Consider the following 25,777-nt stretch of genomic DNA (forward strand, 5'->3'; position numbering starts at 1 on the left):
CCTATCTTATGCACATGATGCCATATCGGCCCATGGGTTTGTCAGTCACCCGTGCTCAGTGTGATTGGAAATGTTCCCACACTGTTGTACACAGTACAGTGAGTTCATAGGATATTGAAAAATTTATTGCACTGTACAGTGAGATATTCTTCTTGTATGAACCAACAACACAGAAAATGTGAGATTAACAAACTACAGGTAAGAACATAAAAAGAAAACGTGACAGTTTTGCTTTTGTTTCATAAAATTTGGTTTCATTAATAAGTTGGTGATACATGTAGAAAGAAGTCATTTACAAAAATTTTTCCAAAAAGCATTCAACATTTGTAGATCAATCTCAAAATAAAATCAAAGTTCATAAAGTTTCTTGTTCTTGCTGTCATTTCACACTATTAAAAGTGCTTGAAGCAGAACTGCAGCAGCAAATTTGTTAGTGGCAGGCAAGTGATGCAATAAATGTATAACTTGAACCTTGCTTCAAATCAGGCATTCTGAACTCAAGTATTAGTATGGAAAGACTATGGTGGGATTAAAAAAAAAAATCAGATTGTTTAGTGCAAACGATGATGATGATGGATCATCTAAGAAATCATGACATCAAAGCCTTTTTAAAGGGATCGTTCTCTCAAAATTACAAAATCATTTACTGACGTTACTCCAAACCTGAATGACTTTCAAAAGAACAAAAACATTTTGAAGAATGTTGGAAACCGAGCAGAATTTGGTTACCATTGATGGCCACTGTGTGGAGAAAAACATCAAAATATTTTATTTTTGTTCCACCGATGAAAGCCAGTCATTCAGTTTTGGAACAACGTGAGGGTGAGAAAACAATTTTACATGAACAAATTGTAGTTTTTGGATGAACGCTCTCTTTAAGACTAGTGATAGTTAAAAATGTCCTCGATTCATTAACTCCTCCATATAGTGAATTAGACCACAAAAGTGACATCAAACAGTGAAATGCCATTACAATTCCCTCTCTTTCTTAAGCACAGATGGCATAACTGCAGTAATTCTACACAGATTTTGTAGATGGAAGCGCAAAAGGTATTGATGAACCAGAAGTGGAATGAGTTGTTTAAACTGCTGTTATAGGGCCCAAAAAGGCATGTGTGCAATAAAGTGCCACCTATCTGCAGAAATTATTATTTTTGAAACTTCTGGAAATTCAAAACAGACAAACTTAAAAACAAGAAAAATTAAACAAGAGAGAAAAGGAAGGCAATTAGGGTCTATTAAGTCACTACCAACTTTTGACAGGCCTACCAAAATACCCTATACTTTGATTATTGTCTTATACAAGCAGTTCCCAATAAATGTACACTTAGCCTAAAGCCACATTTGTGAATTACAAGAATCAAGAAGTGTAATGCCTTCACATGTAAATAATCTTAAACATTTAGATTAACTAACTATACAAAAGATCTTAAGACTGAAGTTTGATGTCGTCTTGATCATCGGGGCTAGAAAGGGTCTTCTAAAGAGAAATGGCTATTGGACAAGCCCAGTGAAAAAAAGCTCACGTACAGCTGAGATAATGCTGGGATTAGATCAAGGCATCAAGTTTACAGTATATTTCTCAGCAAGACCATAGTCAGACCTCAAACTATGATCAAATATTTACAAAAATGTAAAACACTTTAACAAATCCAGAGCCGCAGCTCATTTAGGGAAAAACAAGCAAGGCCTTTTAAAGATGAACAGGCTGTGTTGGTTTTTCTAGTGTTTGTACTTTTCAAAGGTGCTTTTACAGACTTTTGTACCATTTTTGGTATTGGTGTACCGCTGTTGTTCAGTCTGTATGGATACGGTTTGGTAAGGTTTCTAAAGAGCGTCAAGAGCACTTGGGCAGAGCAGCTCTTTGTTGTGAGTGATGGTAGAACTAAAGCGTTTCTTCATTAGAGTCAGAAAGCAAAGTGGAAATGTAGATTGAACAACCTGGAAGAAGAGAAAACCAGATTGAATACACGTGCAATGTGATTTAATTTATAGGCAGAAATGGTCGCTTTTCTTTAAGGAGTGACTTACCTGGTGTTGCTCAAAAGAGAATAGCCTCACCGCTGGTCTTCTCTTGAACATACGAGGTGAAGCGTTTGAGGAATTTGGGGTATTCTCTTTTGGCTACGGCACGTAAGACTGATGCAGGAGCCCAACCACCAGGATTTACTTTAGGATTACATGAACACAGCATTAATGAGATATATTTTATATCATGTATATAATAAATAAAGATTGCAATCCAAATGGTAATGTACTCAGTGTGCAAATGATACATGATTTTCACAGTTGACCCCAAAATAAATATATATATATATATCAGGAAACTGAAAATATAACATTTTATAATAAAATAATGAGAGTCATGCTTTGTCAGTCTACCTACTGACTGATGCTAACAAAAAATGCTCCAGTGATCAGGACCTCTTCAGGACAACATGAGAAATACATGGGGGCCTTTTTAAAGGTCAAGTACTAACTAATCTAACTTTTGTGGACACTGAAAAATTTGAAATGTTTAAAATATATAAAAATACATCGCTATAACATATTTAAAAAAAAAAGCATACTACTAAAGTTTGTGATTGGCAAAATGTTGTAGTGCTTTTGAACAGTAATATTACTGTTACAAAATGTTACATTTTGAAATATTACTACAATTTAAATGAACTGTTTTCTATTTTAATAGATTTTAAAATGTAATCTGTTCCTGTGATGACAGCTGAATTTTCAGCAGCCATTACTCCGGTCTTTTAGTGTCTGATTTAGTGCTCGAGAAACATTTATTTTCAGGTGTTGAAAACATTTTGTGGAAACCCTGAAACGTTTTTTTTTTTTTTTTCAGGATTCATTGATAAATATTAAGCCCAAAGAAACAGCATTTATTTAAAAAATAAATATTTTGTACGATTAAATTTTTTTAAATCTTTACCATCACTTTTGATCAATTAAATTCCTCCTTGCTGAATAAAAGAATTAATTGCTTTCAGAAAAACTAATCTTACTGAACCCAAACTTTGCATGTACTTTTAAATCCCAACCTGACCTTTAGTTTTAATTCTTTTGACGATTTCAAACCTTAATTAGGAGGACCAAACACCCCCAAGACTTACCATTGGCTACATATGTGATTTTACAGAGGATGTTGTCTCTGGTGATCTCTTTGTCTCCCTCTGGTGGACTGATTAGGGTTTGACAGATCATGGCTACATTGATTTTGGCACGAATGCATCTAGTAGAGGGCTAGAGAAAACATGGTTTTGGAAAAAAGATGTACAGCTCACTGTATACTGCTAATATTGAATAATGTGTGTCAGCGATATCAAATTGCATGAAGAAACCTTTCAAAAGATAATTCTGCAGTCCAGTTACTTACTGGATAGCCGTCATGATCCACTGAGAAGTTGCACACCAGCCAGGTATCTGGATCATTCTCATTGGTGGAGAGAATTTTATGGATAACCGATAAATAAAGCACATCTCTCTGGGAAGCAGGCCATACCCTCTGCAACAGAGTAGTGAGAAAAAAAAAACTGAAATCTAATGATCACCCATGATCCAATAGTGAATGTGTTATAGTGGAAGTGTTCTACCTTAAGTGTCTGATGAATAATGACCGCTTTATCTGAGAGTGTCTCAACCACTTGAAAGCTTTCAACAGTTGCTGTAAAAAATGAAAAAAAAAATAAAATAAAGGCGAGCATTTTTGCATATTCTGAAATGAAATTAAGAAACAGCATTTTATTAAGATGTCTATTTCTGCATGATCTTTCTCACAATATAAGATTAGAACATAAAAAGATGCACTGAAGTGAACATACTCTCCCAGTCGTTCCGAAAAGCTGTGTCCCAAAAGTAGTGGCAGACCTCATGACCTGTGACCCCTCTGACAGCATGAGTAGCTTTGAGAGGATCCAGAACAATGCCGCTCTCCTCCACCTCTCTCCTGTACACCTGCAAAAACAATTGTTCTAACATATTCATTTTTTCTGAGCATTAATAATGTCAGAACTGCAAATAGACCAAACGATGGCCTGAATGACAGCAACCTCTAGTGGAAAAGAGAACAATAAAGGGTTAAAAGGGATAGTTTACTGAAAAATGAAAATATCCCAAACTCCAACTTGAGGAAGATTTAGACTGGTGTCAAGGATGTTTTGCATATTCTTCTGTTTTGTGACTGAACCAGAGACTACCCACCCCCACACACTACTGTTCAGTTATTTTTACAATAAAGATACAATAAATAAATAATAAAATATTTTTATTAAGCAAGGATTCATTAAATTGTTTAAAAAGTGACAGTAAAGATATTCATAATGTAACAAAATATTTCTGAAGGCTCATGTGATACTGAAAACTGGATTAATGGCTGCTGAAAATTGAGCTTTGCCATCAGTTATAAATAATATTTATTACAACAATTTCATATTACTGTTTTTACAGTATTTTTCAACACATAAATTGCATAGATAAAGATATATACTTGCAGGGAAAAAATAAAAATTATAAGATATAAAGCCTCATTTACCTTTTTACATTTTTTTACTCTGATATGGAAACCAGCTTCCATAGAAACAGCTCAAAGTGTCCAAAAAAATAATAATACAAATCTACTGCCTTTATCTACATCTCACCTTCATATCCCCTTCTTCAACAACCAGCTGCCAGTTAGCATCTCCACCCACATCCTGTAAAGAATAAGTCATGTGGCTCTGCACCATCTCCTCAACCTGTGAACAAAACAAGAGGTATAAAGTGTTATATACTAAAGTAAACAAGCAAAAAAATGTATTGGTTACATTTAAAGTTCAGAACAATCTTACGCCTGCAGTTCATGTAGTGTCATATCTCTACCTGAGCACTGAACCTGTGCACGTCATCAGAGGCACTTATGAGGTCAATGGAGGACAAGGAGGAAGTATGACTGTGAGGCTGAACCCAAGAAACAGAGAGCCAGAGAGAAACAGGTCAAGGGAAAAAGAAAAAAAAAAAAAAAAAAAATCTCAACATCACCCAGAGAATACAGAACAGACCGCCACTGCAAATCACACTTCAGCAGGAAGGACTGGAGGAACAAAGGCAGCTTCGCAAATGTAAAAGCCCCAAAGATTTCACCAAGCAGATCCACCATCAGCAATGACAGAATTGCATAATCAGTCACGAAGAAGCAAATGTGCTTTGATAAAGTGAGTGTGTAGGAGTGTGCGCTTGTGTGGGTGAGCCAGAGTGGTCTGACTTACCTTAGTCGAGTATTTCTGAGTGCCGATGGAGGAATAGGTGTCTGGAGTGAGGGAGATCTGTCGAGATACCCTGCTCCTTTCTGCCTGGGACTGCAAAACATAACAGCAACTTTTATATATGGACATAGGCATAAAATGGAATTGAATTAGCTGTAAATATGCTTTGTACGTAGTTCTTGACTGTTGGATCCCAGTGAACAATGAACTCTGGGTCATGCATTATATTTCAGTCATTTGTGGACAGTGGTCCATCTGTTTCTCCTCAAAGTCAATGGGGTCTACATTCATTATCAGCTCTGGTTCCAACTAGTGGTCAGCTTATATTGACATTTTTTAATCAGTCATCACATTGGTATGAAACATTGATTTTAACATCAAACCAGACTTTAAACAGTACAGAGTGTTCTTAAGCACATTTACAACCATATCTATAACTAAATGATAGCTAAAGTAGAAGTAAACCAACGGATGTTAAATGCTCTGTTTAGTTATGTCTACTGCCACTTTAAATGCTCAAGCTCTTTAAAGTGGATTCTGATTGACTGTCAATGTTTTTATCATCATTTAACTGGAAAAAAAAAAAAAAAAAAAGTGTTCTTAATGTAATTTTAAAGTATGCAGCTCCTCTGGATTGTTATTGTTATAGCTGTGGTGTGAACCTCGCTATTCTCATAGAATTAGACAGATTAACAAAACAATATAGTTACAGTTATCGGTGTGAACTGGTGATGACTAGGACTTTTATCTTGGTGTAAACTAAGTGACTTACATTTTTAAAATGACTACAGCTCAGTTTTAATGTGCTGTTTTAATGTAAAAATGTATCTTCATAAATGCAAGCACAAACAATCCTTTTGTATAGATTTACACCTCAAAAGTCATGATGATATAATCAAACAGTTAATTTCATGGAAATGGAGACATCGTTACTAATGGAATGGCTATACAAATGTATAACAAATCCATATCACATGTCAAGATGTATTTTACAAATACAAAGCTTTGCAAAAATGATAATTAATTTGAAATAATAATGGCTGGATCATTACTTGCTCTTCGATCTGGTCATGCTTATCCAATGCAGCTTCCACAGCATCGAAGAACTCCTCTTCATTGATCAAACTGTTTGGTCCTTCCTGCAGAGAAATAAAATCTCAGTCTGGAATGGAGGGTGTGTGTTGAACCAAACATGGAAAGGCTGTGGACACACTTCATAGTCTGGTCCTCCATAATGAGGCTTCTTCAGCTCTGTCAGTGCAGCTTTATAGGCATCCTCAGCACGTCTTCTCTTTTCAATTTCCTTATGAATGATAGAAGAATGTTACTCATAGTTTTACTATAGCCAATATACATCACAATGCACTCAAGATGATCTTAAATGGCTCATAATAATATATAATAAATAACTTTTATAATAAATAATACCCCCCCCCCCCCCCCCCACACACACACACACACACTCTTCATTTTATTTCTTTTTTTATTAACTGATAACGTTTTCTGGTATTTGGAATGGAATAATAACATCTATTCTGCCTTCTCTTCTGAGTGGACCAAGTTTCTCATCACCCAACAGACTAGTGTGGGTGTATGTATATACATATATATACACACACTAGAGTTAAAAATTTTGAGGTTGGTAATACTTTCTTTAATGTTTCTGAAAGAACTCTTTTATACTCACCGAGGCTGCATTTTGATGATTAATAAAACTAAATATTAAAAACACTAATACAGTTAGGTAATAAATAATAACTGTTTTTATGTATAACCATTTCAATATATTTTTAAAAGCTGAACTTTCAGCAGCCATTACTCCAGTCTTCACTGTCACATGATCCTTCAGAAATCATTTTAATATGCTGATGTAATGCGCAAAGAAACATTTATTATTATTTCATTTTTTTTTTTATTGAAAACGGTTGTGCTGTTTAATATTTTTAACAAACCATTTTGCTTCCTAGTTTCTTGCTTGTTGCTAAACAAACTTGCTTACAAACTAATCCAAGAAACACCTGTTTAGGATCCAAGTAAAGAATCCAGTGTCATGACACAGGATCTCTGACAGCTCCACTTTCTTTTCACGCTTAAGCTTAAGCAAACACACCCATTTCAATGGTCAATTCCACTACAGATGCCATTGAAGATACCATTGTGCCTTGCCTCTTTGCAAGGTCATTCATCTAACAAAGGGTGGAGCCCATATCACCTACTCCCTAGATTGCTTGAAGAGAAAACTAGCTTGAATAGCTTGCAGAAAGCAAACCACTAAATCACTCAAACATTCTTTAAATAACTGAAGCAGAACCTTCAGCTACAACATTAAACCTTCACCAAAAAGTGGTTGTTCAGTTGGCTAATTGAGCAGCTTTAGGTGTTCCTAATTGGTTCCTAATGTTCTTGCATTATAAATCAGATCTGTTCTGAAATGGACAGGTGTGGTTTAGCTTTAAGCACTGAAACACCTCTCTCTCTGCAAGATGTCACGAGAGTCAATTACTGACAACACCCGGCTTACATGACAGGTGATAACTGTCAAAAGGTGGTAACGTGACTCTTCTAAACACTGAGTTTCGGTGAAAATGTAAACGCATACACTTACAAGGTACATATGGATGACTAAAACATTTCAAGACTAAACATTTTCAAGTGACTCAATTTGAGATTTAAAACAGAAAGTAGCAGCAAATAACCAGTGAGCTGAACAAAAGCATGTCAAACCTACAGAGTAGAAGCTGCTGTGCGTACACAGAGGAATCCAGTTTTCTTTAGCACTCTGAAGAGACCTGGCCACCCAGATTTGCCACGGCTTCAACGCTGAAGCACTGTACACTGTAGTCATCCTCTACAATCCAGTTGCTAACATCACAACAACATACAATCCTCAGAAATGTGGAACTCTGGTTACTTTGCAAAAAGCTTTATTCTGCTCAAAGGTCCATCAAGTTCTGCTGAATGACTGTAAAATCACACCCGTTCTCTGTGGCGGCTGGAATTCAAGAAGCTGCTTCCTGGCTCATGATATACTGGGGGCTGGACTGTAGATGGAAAAACTGGTCAAGCAAGTGCAAGCAGAAGCTTTGCACTAAGATGCTAATGACGTGTGGCTTTGGAGATGTGCTCCCACATAAAGTGGCGCTGAATGGGAGGAATGCAAGGCTTTCGGGAACTACAGTAGATGCACTTTTGTTTTAATGGATGTGTCTTTGTGACTCATCCAGTAATTAAGGTGTTATGTGGGAAGTGTATGGGTATGTAAATAGTGCCCAGATAAAGCTTGTGATGCTGAATGCTTTAGTTTCAATATGACAAAAGTGTTTGACAGTCCCCAAACTATCAATATTTCCTGTAAAACCAGAATGATTAGGGATAGTAAATTCTATCATAATTTACTCACTCATTTTGTTCTCAACCCATATGACTTTTTTTCTTCCTTTTTTTAAAGGAGATACTCTGAAGATTGTTTATGCTGTTGTTTTCTATAATAGACTAAACCAAGGTCTGTAACTTACACAAAGCTATGGTAAGGATTCAGAGGACTTGAAATATAACACAGGAGTAGTATGGACTTCTTTTTACTTTGTGGAACTTGACCATCTGTGGTTTATTTATTTGCATACCAGCGTCTATGGCTATTTTCATGGCAAGACCAATGTATTTTAAAAGAAACAATTAGTCATTACTCCACATGATCCTTTAGAAATCATTCCAATACACTGATTTGATGCTCAATAAATATTTATATGAATATAAATGCTGCCTAATATTTTTGTTGAAACCATAATTTTTAACAACAGTATTTATTTGAAATAAGAACGCATGAATTTGATCTAACATATCAATTTCTTTCAAAAAACAAATCTTACCATCTTCAAAATATCTCTTTTTGTGATAACGGTGTTTTTTTTTTTATAAAATATAATTACAGCTGCACACTACCTTATCAAGTCGTCTTTGCCAGTTCTCTTCTCTTTTGACCAAAATGTCAATGCAGTGGGACAGTGTGGACAGGATTCCTGCTGTAGTAGCTTTAAACGTGATGGCTTCACCTTTGAAATCGATGCCTAAGGAACCTTTGAGGCTGTCCACAGAGAATACTGAGGGAAATCAAGTAAAATGAGTATCAAATAGCAGAAGTATTTAAACTTCTGAAGGAACTTCAGTTGCTTAATTAAATCTGTATTAGTGTCTTATCAATTATCAAAGGATAAAGTAAGCCATTTACTTACAATCATCACAGACATTATGGAATATTTCCACCATTATTTGAGTAAAAAGCACTTAGTCTTTCACACACCAAATTGATGCTACCACTAACTGCATGTGTATTTTGCAGCTCATTGCCTGGTATATACGGTGTATGTTTTTATGTTATTGCTAATAAAATGTATGATGATCAATTACTATGTATTACTATGTATACAAGATATTAAAAAAACACTTTGCTTGAGAATAAAACTGCATTCAGAAAGGATCACAAGTATTTGATCAGTTTCAACAATTGCTGTATTAGGCACAAAGAGGATGTGCTTATAACAAAGATGTACACATCTCAAAAAAATCTCACATTTCTCTTTGCTGCTGTTGTTAAGCAGATAATCTCCATCTGGCCGTGAGGTTGGAAAATCTTCCTCATCAGATACTACAAAAAAAAAAAAAAAAAAAGGGACAACTTTCATGCATTGAAAAGTAAAAAAGATAGCAACACAGATTGATTTTATTATAGTTATTTTCAAAGTGTTCAATTAACTTTAATAAATAAGATTAAAAGTTATTTTTTGATGAGTTATTACAAATACGGTTTTGCTCAAAACTAACCAAATTGTTTATAATTTATGCACAGGAGAGACTTGGTGTTGTTTCGAAAAAAAAGGGAAACATATATTGTTATCAGCAATAATTATTTGGAAAATATCGGCATATCGGACAAAAAAATCTAACATCATGCATCCCTGCTTTTATTCACATACAAACAGAGTTCAACACACAACATAAAGAACATCAAATCAGGGCTTGAAGCTTACCTTTTCCCCAAGGAGCACATGTGCTCCTAAGTCAAAAAATTTAGGAGCGCATTAAAAACATTTAGGGGCGCAATACAAATTTTTCAAATTAGGTGTTTTAGCTTAATAAGGGGATACAAAGAGACATTTACAAGCACCATTATTTAATTTATCAGAATACAGAAAGTACACAAGGTTTTTAAATAATTTTACTTCAGACACTATTTAATAGGCTAATTATGTAATTAGTTATAATCCTATTAAACTGTGTCGGTATAACATTTTCACAATAATCATTGAAGCTTTTGTCATATGTTTTTGTTCTTAAATCACAATATATAATTTCTAAGTGAAAAAAAGTGTTGTCCTCCTAACAGGTTAAATAACTTTATTAAAGATAATTTACTAAAAGACTTTTATAAAAAATACATAAAAATATAAAGTAAACAAGTGTTTCAAGATTAGAGTGCAAAAGATTGTTCAAATGAACGAAAGAACAATATAAGTAAGGTCCCATTTGTTAACATTAGTTAAAGCAGGTTAACATTAACTAAAAATGTGCAATAGCTAATTGTTGCAGTAGTTAATATTCTTTGTTAATGTTGATTTAATAAAAAATACAACTGTGTTTGTTAATGTTAGCTCCATTGAATTATATTAAGACAACTTTTGATTTTATAATGTATTATTAAAAGTTGAAATTAAGATAGCATTATTAATAAATGCAGTCATTGTTTTTTCATGTTAACTAATGGAACTTGTGTTTCTGAACAATAATAACGAATCAGTCGTTGATATATAGATAGGCCCACTGCTCTCTATTATAGATCAGTGGATGGGCCATGTTTTAGCTTAGAATAAATGTTTGAAAATAAATAGCTCATTAAGTCTTTAAGTAAGAATTATTTGATGCTATTGTGAAGACTAAAGCGAATATAAATATCTAAATGACTGTGAGTGTGAAACATTATTTACACAGTTTTAGGAAAGTAGCGCAGCTGATTTGTTTACTGGGTTACCGGGGTAACGGCAGCGGCAGCGCCCTCTAGTGGCGAATGTGCGTCATTCAGCGCGTCTTCACTTTAACTCGCTCTGCTTTTCTTCTCATCTGTGCTCATTTAAATTAAAGCGTTGCCTTTTTAAAGTACTAAAGTAATCATATGAGGCTGCATCGCAATTTTTCCATAAATAAACAGAATAAATTAATACGTTTGTTATAGGCTACTGTATAAGTTAGGCTGTTTTGTATTTTGTTTTGTATTCGCACTTGTGCTCCTAAATACATTTTCCAGTTCGCACACATCTATTTTTAGTCGCAAATGCGAGTGAAATGCTCGCACTGTCGAGCCCTGCAAATATGGTTCAGGTTTTTCGGCTTTTAGTAAGAATATCTTAGCCTTAAGGCAGGGGTTCTAAACCCTGGAGGTCCACTTTCCTGCAGGGTTTAGCTCCACCCCTAATCAATATTGAATCTAAAGGGGTAATCTATTAGACCGTGGCTGTCATAAAGCTGACAAATGCAGCTTTACTGAGCTCAAGGGCTCTGGCCCAAGATATAGTATAAATAAAACGTTATTGACCATTTAAAAAGGGGGTGGGGTTGCTCAATAGCTCAAAGTTGTCCCACGCTGTCTTCCTGTTTCAGCTGAAATTACGTTAACACATTGAATAAAGCTGCACTTTGCAAGGCACTTCAGTGGACCTTTAACAGGAGCTCAATCGTGCAAACAAGAATAAACCTCATTGATACTTGTGAATCAAGCAAGCACTACTGAGCTTCCATTTACCATATTTGAAAAAGTGTCAAAGTTTTGTTGCACAGTCTTTCAGTGGTGGGACAGAAATCTCTTAAGTTTCTTTAAAAATATCTTTACGTGGGTTTCAAAGATGAAAGAAAGTCTAAGGCTGTGGAACAATTTTCACTTTTCACAATATAAAATGGCACTAAAAAAGGACTCTGAATGGTAAGTTTTCTCAAATTGCAAATTGCTCCCACAGTCAGATAAAACTAATGTAAGAAAATTCTATTTCCTCACCTTTGTCCCTGTGGAGCTCATCTTTACTCTCAATATCGGCACAGTTGTCAAAATACTTCTGTAGTGTGTCCACCTGTCTGCAAAGAATGTCCCGGAAGGTCTCCATCTCCGCTAGCTTTTCCCGCAGGCTGTAACCCTTCTGTTCAACAGTTTGTAAACGAACATTCAGTTATGAAAATAGAAATGACATCTCCCATGACAAGACATTTGGCTACATAAAAGTTGGCCATGTTTGAGATCAGGATCTGAAGGCAGAGGCGGAGAATCACCTTGAAGGAGGATGCAGAGGTGGTGGAGAGGCCGCTGGCAGCAGAGGTGAGGGACAGCAGGGAGCCATGGCGGCGTAAACTGCTCTCAGACCCATAGCCTGACTCAGCCTGCACTCAAAATACAGCACAAAGAAAAAGATCCGGTTAGGTAACTTCACACCTGTACAAAAAATTTAATTCAATTGAACCATTGGGCAGTGAGGTGTCATGGTTAAAGCTGCACAGAGAAAACTGTCAGAACTGAGCATTTCTGAATCTTGCAAAGAAATAAAGCAGCTGGTAGGTGAAATGGATAACAAGACTGTTGGTTATAGAAATGAGAAACATTGTTGTTTTTTTACAAAAAGCTAGATCAAAGTCACATCTACTATTTCAATTAATACTGAATTACAAGCTTCATTAAATATGAATTAATTAATTACCCAGTAGCGTATATTGGGAACAATATACTCTACCAATCAAAGGTTTAGGGACATTAAGAGTAGGGGTGGGAATCTTTAGGTCACCTCACGATTCGATCCGATTCTGGGAGTCACGATCCGATTCCAGAACGATTCTTTATCTTGGTTGTATGTTAAGAATTTTAAAACGAATAGCCTATAACTTCAAAACATACTAGCAAGTAGCAAATAATAAAGAGGAGCATAGAAACATAAAACAAAAAAACAAACAAAGAGTGCTTTCAGTGTTTAAGATTATCTGAACGTTTTCCATTCAAGAACTGTGAGTGATTTTTCTTCATCTTTCCCTGCTAAAAACAAACAAACAATAGAAGCCCTATAGAAACCTGGTTTCCATTAAAATACCATTATAAACCATTAGCTTTTTCCAGTAATACCATTACAAAATTCCTTTTTGTAGTGTTTTGTAGCATTTTTCCAAGAGGATTTAACATCCCACCAATACAATCCATCACATACCAGTAGACACCATTATAGTTTTCCATTAAAACCAATACAATTCCCATCATAACCATTAAATCCATTACATTTTCTATTGTGTTTTGGGCAGGGCTCTATTGTTTTTTTTCAGCAGGGCTTTTTTTTTACTATGACATCATAGACAGCGGGAGATCTATTAAGCTGCATTCACGCACGGATTTCTTTTGAAACATAAGAAGTAATGTGGTTTGTCCTGTCCGTTTAATCGCTTAAGACATAACTGGATGTGTTTACATAAAACCATTTTGAGACGCAAATACATTAAACCACGGAGTCGCGCACAGCCGCATGCGCGAGCAGTCTACACAAACAAAGCGCGCGTCAGCATTTGAAATTGAAAGCAGCCTTCTGTTAGTGAGGTTCATATTTTAAATATGTAAGTCCACTGCATTCCAAACCACATACATGATGACTTCGTAGAGCATTTGTAGGGAAAATACCGACGGGCGAGACCGCACACTTCAAGTGTAACATCAAACAAAGCGCGCGTTTCTCACAGCGCATCCTGTGCAATGAAGTCCGTGAATGACGCTGTAATTGGCTTCAACCTTTCCGAACTTTATGAAAGATTATTTTACGTTAGGTTCGAGTGGTGTATGTGTGAGGAACTGGAAGCAAGCAGAATAACGTTACGGGTGTTTCTAAAGCAAGCTCCGCGTCATCGCACATCTGGTTAAAAACTAAGCTCAGAATCGATTCTGAAATTCTCAGAATCGTTGGAGAAAGAATCGCGATGCATTGATGGATCGATTTTTTTCTCCCACCCCTAATTAAGAGTAAATATTATTACAATTGAAAATATTTTTTTTCTATTGTAATATATTTTAATATGTCATTTATTCCTGTGGTGGCAAAGCTGAATTTTCAGCATCATTACTCCAGTCTTCAGTGTCACATGATCCTTCAGAAATCATTTTAATATTTTTGGTGCTTAAGATAGATTTCTTACTATTATCAATGTTGAAAACAGTTGTGCTTCTTAATATATTTGTCAAAAACGTTACACTTTTTCAGGATTCATTGATGAATAGAACGTTCAAAATAACAGCATTTATTTATAACAGGAATCTTTGGTAACATTAAAAAGGCTTTACTGACATGCATTTAACAATTTTTGATCTTCACAGTTATTACTAGAGCTATGATCCACACAAATACACCTGCCTCTTTGAATGACATAAGACACATGGCATCAACACAAGGGAACATAACTGCTGTTGCAAGGTTTTTAACAGTACTTCTACTCTGGCCGGTCGCACCACCTGACAAAGCAACGAAACTACATAAATCAGGAAGTAGGCTGTTTCTTAAGGAGAGGGACAACTGCAAATTATTATACAACACACAAAACACATCCCAGATTCCCTCTCTTCCATCTCAAGCTCTCATCATCATCATCATGATGATACTGTAAGTGCATTTCCTGGCAGGGTGTTGTCAGGGGTGGATAACCAGGAATAAACATTAAAGAATCTAGATATAGACTGAAAGTGTGTGCGACATGTAGTTGTGCATCATTCTCAGAAAATAAATGTTGAATATTACGTTCAATGCTTTCTTTTGAACTTTCTATTCATCAAAAAATCCTGAAAAAAAAGCAACACTGTTTCCACAAAAATATTAAGCAGCAAAACTGAAATGTTATTCAGATGCTGCACTAGAACATGCATATAACAACGATTTCTGAAATATCATGTGAAACTAAAGACTGAACTAATAGCTGCTGAAAATTTAACTTTTCCACCACAGGAATAAATTACTTTTGAAAATATATTAAAACAGAAAACGGTTATTGTAAACTCTAATAATATTTCACAATAATACCGTTTTACTTGATGTTTTATTAAAAAAAAAAAGTAGCCTTGAAGAGCATAACCGACTTCTTAAAAACATTAATAAATCTGATCCCAAACCTTTGAACATTAGTATAAAAGGTCACGTTTAGTGCATTCAGTACTCACATGCAACTCTTTTATTTGGTCAGAAGACACTGTACCTGACTGAACATGCACTTCGTTTGAGTCCTTCCACGGGTACACTGTAAAACTGGTGACACTTAGCTCATGGAAGATTTAATTTGATAAAGTGCTTTAATTAATAACCAGTGACAGATTGGGCAGGTTGTTAAATGCAACTCCAACGGAGCATCCATAAAAAAACTGCAACAAAACAGATTTTTAAAAAACTTGAATAACCTGCTTCAGTCCTGCTTTATCCCAATCAGTGAATGATGGAAACAACTACTGTAATTGAAACCGCCAGCAAAGATGTCAGTGGTGATGAAATCATGAATGATTGAGTAAGAGTGCTGGATGGTGAACAAGTCAATGACGCGAGTTAAAATGCTAATGTGCAGAAGCCCACCATTCGCCCATTCCAGCAGCCAAAGCAGGACAATGCACTGCTGCAGTCCTGAGTGCTCGGCCCCAGCATGACCACCGCTCTTTCCAGACACTCCCAAAAGTGCTCACCCTCCGGACCGTCCTCGAATCCCCAGTACTTTCTCCAAACACCGCAAGAATACCCAGTGCTTTCTCCGGACACTCCCAGAATTCCCAGTTCTCTCTCTGGATACTCCAATAATTCCCAGTTCTCTTGCCGGAAACTCTATTTCACAAGCACATGGTCGAGCGGGAACAAATAAGGAGACAAGTTTCTTTCCATTCTCAGATATAAAGCAGCAGTAAAGCTATTAGCATTGGAAATGTTTTGAAGAAATGATGTGAGGTGGGTTTCTGAGGCAGTATAAAGCAAGAAAGATTGTGGGTGGGTCTGCAAAGCATGTGGAGGAGAGAGAGAGAAAACCATACAGACACTGAAACTCCCAGAGCTGCTGCACACGCTACACTCACCTAACTGCAATAAGATCAACATAAATCATCCAGAACCTCTGCCGCATCTAATCCAGCAGTGTGCAAGTGAATGTGAGAACGTGTGCGTTTAAGGAGACTAAAGGAGTGTTAAATCAGATGCTGCTGGGCGTGTGCTCGTCTCGGTCTTGTGCCGTACTCCTCAGCTCAGCGCTAGTCTTAAAATGGACCGATGCATTCTTGAACCACTCCAACACCCAAAACCATCGAGTTCCTGATCCAATCAAGCCCTTTATTTTGGTTCAGATGTCTTCTTGCAGCGCAGAGCTTTCCAAGCAGCCTCTTCAGATGACTGAATATACTCATGCATTATTCATGCAGCTGGACGACTGTGAGTGGAAAATGCCCATCCACCCCAGCCTGCATCACCCACACACAAGAGCTCACCTCAGCAAATGAAGAGTCGCGATAAACAATGCTGACCTGAGCGCCAGCAGCCTCTCTACTGCGCTCTTCTGTTGGAGGGATTGGTGATTCAAATAACATTTTTAGATTTGAAGCCGTACCCAGCAGAAACAAGAGGCAGGTCGAAACAACAGATTCATCAGGTCAGTTTGTGTTTGTATAAGAGAATGTGGAGAGACGGGTATAGATACTGCAATACAATGTTACATATGTATATGGTACTAGCTACAGTATAGGCATACTCCACATATAATTATGCAACTGCATAACAGTCATGCAGAAATTCAAATCCTTGACACTAATTCTGTTGAACTCTTAGTAACATGAGGTTTTTTAGTAATTGTACAATTATATTTCATAATGAATAAAAAAAACAAATTTTTTTTTTATTATCATTACTGTTGCAGGAAGAAGTGTGAACCAGAACACCAGAAATAATTTCCATACAATAAAAGAGAACAGGGACAGTTAAACTCCAAAAATAAAGTAAATGAATGCACCATAAAAGTGGCCCATACAAGTTATCCATTACATGTCGTATAAAGCTATATGGATAGACTACAATAAAATTCAAACTGCTAATAACTAAAAATGTTTCCCAGCACAATGTGTCCAAGTCTGAAAATGTGAATGACTGAGCGGGAGATATTCAAGCAAATAACAACATTTCGGTTTGGTCCTTCAAAAGAATTTTTTGAATATAGTACACCATTCATATGGACCACTTTTTGATAGTTTCAGTGTTTTTCTGTCGTTTTTAAGAGCTTGGCAGCCACAGTCTCTAAACCCTTTTTTATTCTATGGAAAAATGCAAAACATACATCTGCCGTGTAACCAAAGAAAGAAAAACATATGTTTGGAACAAGAGTTTGAGAAAATTATGTCTCCTTTCATTTTCGGGTGAACGATTCTATCATTTACAAATACCAGAAAGGCTCCCCTCAGAAGTCTAAAACAGCTTTTTAAGTCACATGATAAAACTGCAATAGCACTCTTCACCAGCAGATGGTAGAAGTGGCCATGAGTGTAAAACTACCACGGAATAAGTATTTCTCCTGTATTGGTCTTCTTAGATTACAATGTTCCCAAAACGACACAAATGCATTAATTCACTTTAATGAACCCACTGAAGGACTTGGCAATTTAGCAACCAAACTCAATGGTGAATTCTCATAATTCCACAGAGCTTCAGTTTATGCCTTTATGACCTTCAAAAGAATCAAAGAGCTTATGTCTCTCTCAGTCCAATGAAGGACAACAGATAAAAACACACACACACGCACAAAACACTGATACCTTTCATAAGAAATGAATGTGAAATAGCTGCTTAAACAGCCAAACTCTCCCACTCACTGTTAGAAAAACACAACTACACACACAAACACCCTTTCCTGGATCCACAAACCAGCTGTGTAGAAACAGCTCCACTCCTTTTATTGAGCTCAGCTGTACTCGCACATGTGAGAGGCATTCAGATCAGCACATTCCTCTGGACCCTCCCTTTGTAAATCTCTCTCAAGACATGATACGTCACTGCAAACCACTGCCAGACTTCACTTGCACAATAAATCTCTCGTTTCTCCTCATGCTAAATAATCTTAGCCAACATGTCACTCAGAGTTTGTAGGACAAAGTTTTTAGGACATACTTCCCTGCTACACAGGAGATAAAAAAAAACAAAAAAAAAAACAGTATGAACAGGTATTAAGAAATGGTAACAAGTAAATTATTTTTGCAGTTTCTGTTAGTATGTCACTGATCAAAGGACAATGCCAATGCGGCAGGTGCAGTATACAGTATACAGGAATAAATTATACTAGGGTCAATGACAAAGAAGAGAAAATATGTTTTAAACTAATTCTTGGAAGTTTATTCTTGATGGTTTTTGATTTAAATAAGTAAATGACTTAATTTTCACATGGTGTAAATATCAAGTAGAATGCCATAAATTGTTTACTTTTTATCTTGAATACCAGTGGGTGTTCACATTTTGACCATAATTTTCAAAAAATATTTTAAAGTGTTTTTAAAGGAAATAGTATTTTAATAAAATGTCTATCACTGATTATTCATTTATAAATATTACATTATTGGTGAGTTTCAAGTCGAGCTTTTCAAGAATATCATTCTTTTAATGAGGCTTTTTTTCTTCATTACGATAGCAGAACTGTTATATCACCTTGACATTTTTTGTTATATGACCAAATAATTACCAAAATGAATTATAATTCAGAAGTAAAAGCATGCCAAGTCAAGGTGCATCCAAGTCACTGTGTGTGAATTGCATTTTAAAATATTTTTTTTTATTAATAAATTAATAGATAGGCCAACATATGAGCATCATGTCATATTGTAATTTATATTATAATTTGATAACTTTTTTTAAATTTACACAAGACTGGGATAAAGTTTTTCCTGAGTTGAGTTTCTTGGGAATATATAAAATAGCTTGATTTGTGTAGAAAATACAATCTTTATGAAAAAAAAAAAAAAAAAAAAACCTTAGACACCTGGATACCTAAAGAACATCCTTCATCAACAACTGAGACATAAGCCCTTCATCAAATTACACTATGAAAAGTACACAAATTCACGCATTCTCCACTAATTCCACAGTGGCTCACTGTACTATCAAATGACAGCACAAGGAAATGACAGCAAGAAAAAAGCATGTGGGACACATTCCACTGAACTGTGCCTTCAACGCCTTCCTTGACTCAACAAAAGCAATAAAACACCCAATCAGGTTCTGCCACCCAAACTTGATAACTCACTATCAGAAAAACATTGGAGCTGAGCGGCTGCTTATCTAGAGGCTTTGCTGCTTCTGGCGGACTCACCTTGTGAAGTTCAATGGTATCGATCCACTGCTGCCGGAGCAAAGGATTTTCAGCCCTCAGGTACCAGATGCTGTCGTTCACACTGATGTCAAAACGGCATTCATCAAACTCATGAGGCTAAAAGAAAGAGAACATCAAAAACAAGAACAGATCATAACAATGAACATGCTGGAAAATGGAAAAAGTTTATGGGCCATGTTTATTCAAATTTGTCTGGCATGATGTTTTTGGAGCCTTTTCCTGCTGTTCCTGATAAACAACTCCTCGCCACCACAACATAGATTTGCATCACAGAATAGGTCACTGAATATCACAAACATTTAGTATCTAAAAACCCATCCTCACTGCAGAACACAAGATCCAGGGGGCGTGATTGGATCGTTTTTTTTCCAGCTGATGAACGATAAAAACACTGACAGCCAATCAGAATCCATCCTGCTGTTATGTGCTCGAGAATTTAAAGCGGCAGACGTGCGTGCGCTTAGAATAAACAGACGATATCGTTCGCTGGTGTGGACGCTAATATAGTTATCGTTATTGTGCTTGGTGTGAACAGGGCTTAATACACACTATACTCAATTTACGCAATGCTGATGTTGTTAACATTTAAAATTTGAGAATAAAGTATAACAATAATAATAATTTGCACAGTTTGATGTGATATGAGCTAACCGATTGTTTGATTTAATCACCATTGGTAGTAGGGCTGCACGGACGGACGGTTAATTAGATTATAGATAGATAGATAGATAAGTTTCAATGGGTTAGAAATAGTAAATAGAAGGAAAGCTTGAACGGTGCAGGAGGAGTAGCGAACCGAAGTTTTGTCCAGAAGAAGAAGCAGAATAATAATAATAATAATAATAATAATAATAATAAGTATGCAAGATAACAATAGTGATGCCTTACCTTTGGCAAGCACCACTAATAATAAGTTTAAGTTGGATTTCAGTAAATTGGCTCTCAAGCCAATTTAAATGTGTATTATTCTAATTTAGGATTAGGTTATAACATCTAAAATAAATGAAGCAAATAATCAATTATAGTATATTATTATAAATGCTATCTTTAAACCTACCACAAATAATTTAGGAAATGTACAATTTTATATAAAAGAATGTGGGAAAATGGTTGAAAAACCATTGTATAAGTAATTTTTAATACTTTTTATACTTTAAAACTTGAAGGGTATACTGAAAATTTTACTTAAAGCAGTGCATTTATTAAAATCTTTAACGCTAATAAAAAGGAACAGGTATGAAAAAAATAGTTACATCAAGCTGGAAAGATTAGAAAGTGTTGCGTTGTGCTCACAATATCTGGTATGGTAATTTTTCCTGCATTGCATAACAGACTGTGGACATACTTTGTAGTAAGTGTTTTCTGCAACACTGCAAATTATTTGTTGTTTTCACAGTATGTTACTGTATTCTCTACAGTTCCCTACTGTACAATTTGCATACAGTATGTTACCGTGAATTTAGTCTTTGATGAGTTATTAGTGCTGAGCACTGACCCAGGCCAGAACTGGGCTGCTGAATTCAATCAGCGTTTGAGGAACATCTGTTCCATTATCAGAGCATCTTTGTTTTCCCCTTCTCTAAACACTGAAATGAACACATTCCAGGTTTGACTCTAGGATCAGACCATATTCAAAGACTTCCAGCATTTCTAAGTCATGTTTCACAGGGATTATTGTTCCACTCATATGAGCAGACGTGCAATCAGTGTTTGATTTTGGACAAATGAATTCCTGCAATCAAAACAGATTTCTAAAACAATCTTTTGGAGATCTTAATCTAGATATAAACTGTCTGTTATGTTTAACAGCAGCCCTTTTTTAGAGCAAAGAACACCCGCTTGAAAACATTACAAACCTCCCCATTCATTATGAAGCTAGGAGCAATACTTTACTAACTGGTTTTCTGTCTTCACACATGCCCATTTTTATTGGAACAGGCAAAGAAAAAACTGCTCCCAAATCCCTTTTTTCACAATGAGATATTTAATATGCACCATCACAGGACGTTCCTGCAGTTCTACTCTCCCTGTTCTAATTCTCAAGACTACTTCAAATTACTCAGTATCAGACCTAAAGAAAAAAGTGCTACAATGCAGCTTTGTTGGACATTTCCTTGCAGCCAAAACTTTAAACAACCTGTACTACATGCAGAACTCCAGCTCACAGACATACACCAATATACATAAATTATAAATATTAAATACTATATTCTTTTTGTTTTTATAATTTACACAAGACAGGGAATACACACAATAACTTGGTTTGTGTAGAAAATATAATTTTTCTGAAAAAAAAACAAAAACAAAAAAAACAATTGACATTAAAGTATCAACTGGCCCAGTAACAAAGAAAAGTGGAAATGTATCTCTTTGTACTGTTACAAACTACCAGGTTCAAGGCAAAAATAACCTCTGACTTGTCACACGCATTTCTATACCACTTTATACAGTGCAGATTGTTTTAAACTAGGGATGCTCCGATACCACTTTTTCCAGTACTCGGCCGATACCAATATTTTTTTTTTTTTGGCACTTGCCGATACAGAGTACCGATACCGGTATTTTCACTGCATTTATAAATTTTTTAAGTATTGGGTACAGAAACCAAAAGAATATGTATAATGTTAGTTGGTTAACTTCATTTATCAAATAGGTATATCCTTCAGTTATTTTCACACATAATTATGCCCATTAAAATGTATTTTACAAGTTTTACTTTCACTGTTAATTTTTTGCTCTGTGGTACATCATCTTTAATTTAATAGCATTAGAGCTGCTCCATTGCAGTGGCTCAGTACTGTAATCACACGTTTAGCTGTAACAGTGCAGGGAACCACTCATAAATCTTTCAGAAATATAAGTAGCGTTTTTCATCTGAAACGTGCTGCGATTTATATTCCAAAGCGACTCACACAATATAGAAATACGGTGGCCGAGAGAGCTCAACGTGCTGCAACTTCAGAAAACACATGCAAATATAAAAAAAGCACCAGCAAGTCAAGAAAACATCATCAATTTGACAGCAGGTGCAGCAAATGCTCACAACACAACCAAATAAAGAATTTTATTTGCAGCACGTTTCTTTGTTTGGTTGTGTTGGGAGTATTTACTGTGTGTTCCTTTATTTGTCTGCGTTGCGAGCATTTGCAGCGCGTGTGTTGTAAAATTGACGAAGTTGTTTTCTTAATTTGCAGATGTTTTTCTATTTGCAGCACGTTGAGCTCTCTCAGCCACTGTACAGAAGCTCAGTATTCATGTTTTACGTCAGCAGCATCACGCGCATATGTTGTTTACATGCAGAAGTATTCTTGATAATGGCAGAAGATGTGATTTGGACGAGAAGAAAGTTGAATAAATTATTTTTTTCTTTGCGCACAAAGTATTTTTGCAGCTTCGTAAAATTACAGTTGAACCACTGATGTCATGCCACATGGACTGTTTTATCGATGTTCTTACAACCTTTCTGGGTCTGGGAACATTTCAGTTGTGTTGCTGTCTATAGAGGATCAGAAAGCTCATGGATTTCATCAAAAATATCTTAATTTGCGTTCCAAAAATGAACAAAGGTCTTACGGGTTTGGAACAATATGAGGGTGAGTAATTAATGACACAGTTTTAATTTTTGGGTGAACTATCCCTTTAAATCAGTAAAATGTTAATTCACTCTAACAGTGTCAATGTTGCAAAGCTCATCAATTATTAAACATCTTCAAATGCAGCTCATTACTCAAGTTGTTGTGTTGTCATCTGATATGGTTTTCAGATTGAAAACATTTCCTGAATTTTTCTGAACAATCGTATTTTAAGCCCCATTATAATGAAAATTCCATAAAGTAGGCTATTCAGGTTTGGCAGGATGTTTAGTATGGATGACATTAGGATATGTCTGTTCAAAGTAAGTAATGGAGTACCCTTGTACTACTCAACCACATCTTCTGCTTTGTCCATCTTGAAACAATCATGCTGTTCAAGAGAAACCCCCAAAACAAGCACGACAGCTTCCCGCTGACAGTAGCAGACGGATAAACACTGCATGATGAGCAGGAAGCATTACTGCTAAAATATTTTCACACTGTGGTACATATCAGCTCTTCACATCACTTTGAAGTCAAGGTATCGCAGTCAAGATAAGCCTGTGATAATCATACAGATAAACATGACAGGACGCTCTACAGATCCTATCAGCCTTACCGTGATGACAGCCTTGCTGAGACAGATGGACCCTCTGCAGCCGTACTCCTTCTCATCTGCTGACCTGTAGTAGCTCAGAATATTGCCCTTCAGCACAATCCAGCGGTCCTGCCATCCATGAATGTAGTTTGTCCACTGAAGACAAACAGAGTCAGTTCTTCGAATCATGCTTCATATCATGTGTTTTACAGTTATCACTTCAAGTACTTGCAACATAAAGATTAAACCTCAGGTTAAGATTCAAGGATTCAAAGTTCAGCAGGTGATTTTAACTGAACATTACCCAAACTACAATCATTTAATGAGTTTATTCAGTATAAATTTCATAACTTATAAGTGTCATAAAAACCCAGAAGACAAGAAAATATTAGACATTAAAAATGTACAGCTTTTCCTAAAATGTCAAATCTTATAGCCAATGACAGCTTGTTTATATTATTATTATTATTATAATATATATATATATATATATATATATAAACTTACCACAAATATGAGGGTGTTTACAGGAATTTAATTTATGTGAAATCACTTTAAAATACTCATTACAAGTCATTTAGAGCCTAAATATTTATTCACATCTGTTAGCTTAAACGTTTTCATAAAACGTTGCAATCAGTAACTTTACCAGTTTGTCTGAATGCGATGATTTTAGGATTTATAACTCGAAAAACGCTCGGACCGAATCAGATTCGCAAACGAAACTTTCAGAGCGGTAGTCACAAAACCAGTTCACCTGATTCACTGAAAGGTGCACCGTGTCGTCTCATTGCTCGTATTTTACTGATTGTTATGGTAAACATGCGCAGTTACAAAACCTCCAACAAGTTGTGACGTTTCAGATAAATATAAGCAAACGAAAGTAGCTCACTAACATTAATTTCCACAAAACCAAGCCCAAAATACTGTTCCACACGAAAAAACGGTGTAACAGTAACGTTACTCTTGTGTTTACCTTACTGAGCGTCCCGCCGAGCTCGTCCAGCAGCTCTAACTCCGGGTCCAAATCCTCATCTGAACCCGACGAGCTGCAGTCCAACATCGGGTAAAATACCAAACAAGTCCGCAGTCGTCCTGTTTTTAATTTGACTTGATCGCGTTATAATTTAAACAGACAAAACACAAACACTAGCTCCGAAGTCGCTTAAGCTCTGGTGTAAACAGTGCCAGGTGTGAAAGCCCATCCTACTTCTGAGTAACTTACACGCAGCGACGAGTCGAGCGCGTTTGTCTTTGATCCTCGCTCCAAGCGATTCACGTGACCAGAGCTGCACTAGAAGTGAAATCAATACTGCGAGTCTACAGCTACAATACACTGCTGTGTGTCTGCTGTCGTTCGCACACACACGCTTCACGATTATTTTCTGGGTTTTAAAGTTTTGGGTTTTTATACCACCCCCTTTCGGCAGTATGAAGTATTACATGAACTATGTTCCATCACCTCCACTTGTTGATTACCTTTGAGAATCTGTTAAAAAAACAACCATGTTAATTCTATTGGAGAGAACTTAGAGTGTCATATAACTTAAATACCACGGTATATGAATATTATTATTTACATCCATCATAGTATTATCTACTAGCGGTGCAACACCAGCAACATCGCGTGCATATTAGGCACGTTGATATTTTTTTTTTCAAGCACATTTGACCGATTCCAAACCACATCAATCTTAATAACTACTATTGATTTCGTATGTAATCATTTATAAGTGATATCATTGTCCATGAAGGCTGGAAGTGAAGAACTCCTTATATTCAGGGGTGTATTCCAGAAAGCACAGTTAACTTACCTTCAGCTAAACCCTGAACTTTGGTTTGATAATGATTAAGCCCAAACCTTGCTTACTCGAGGTATGTGGTTCCAAAAACGCGTCCGGGAGTAAATTAATTCAACTCAGAGTATGTTCCTGGTTAAGACTCAAGACATTCTCAACAGAGAGACGAATCGACGAGTC

At 36.0% G+C, this 25,777-nt stretch overlaps 1 protein-coding gene across 4 annotated transcripts; it reads right to left on the reverse strand.

Moving 5' to 3' along the window:
* Positions 1-105: 105 nt before the first annotated feature.
* LOC306871023 (ceramide transfer protein) lies at positions 106-25,753 on the reverse strand. Of its 4 annotated transcripts, XM_079418675.1 has the most exons (18): positions 24,775-25,753; positions 23,820-23,954; positions 19,608-19,724; positions 12,552-12,659; positions 12,283-12,421; positions 9,811-9,885; positions 9,183-9,340; positions 6,454-6,543; positions 6,293-6,379; positions 5,244-5,333; positions 4,858-4,935; positions 4,638-4,733; positions 3,822-3,954; positions 3,594-3,664; positions 3,377-3,505; positions 3,114-3,243; positions 2,032-2,169; positions 106-1,941 (listed from the first exon to the last, which is right to left on the reverse strand). In XM_079418675.1, exons 1-17 carry the CDS (start codon positions 24,859-24,861, stop codon positions 2,042-2,044), a joined length of 1,851 nt encoding a protein of 616 aa, XP_079274801.1. In that variant the 5' UTR covers positions 24,862-25,753; the 3' UTR covers positions 106-1,941; positions 2,032-2,041. The 4 variants fall into 4 exon arrangements, with proteins under 4 accessions (XP_079274801.1, XP_079274803.1, XP_079274802.1 ...); XM_079418677.1 differs by lacking the exon at positions 4,858-4,935 and having other exon boundaries at positions 24,775-25,185; XM_079418676.1 differs by lacking the exon at positions 9,811-9,885 and having other exon boundaries at positions 24,775-25,167.
* Positions 25,754-25,777: the final 24 nt, after the last annotated feature.

Source organism: Barbus barbus (assembly GCF_936440315.1).
Source record: "Barbus barbus genome assembly, chromosome: 6".
NCBI lineage: Eukaryota > Metazoa > Chordata > Actinopteri > Cypriniformes > Cyprinidae > Barbus > Barbus barbus.

What these genes read in the sequence shown, in the direction of transcription:
- LOC306871023 (XM_079418675.1), bottom strand. Translation starts at nt 24,861, where the DNA reads ATGTTGGACTGCAGCTCGTCGGGTTCAGATGAGGATTTGGACCCGGAG. An exon ending in CTCAGAAATACTCGACTAAG is followed by an intron (nt 4,936 to 5,243) that starts GTAAGTCAGACC and finishes TCTTGGGTTCAG; the next exon opens with CCTCACAGTCATACTTCCTC. An exon ending in TGGATCATGACGGCTATCCA is followed by an intron (nt 3,244 to 3,376) that starts GTAAGTAACTGG and finishes TGTTTTCTCTAG; the next exon opens with CCCTCTACTAGATGCATTCG.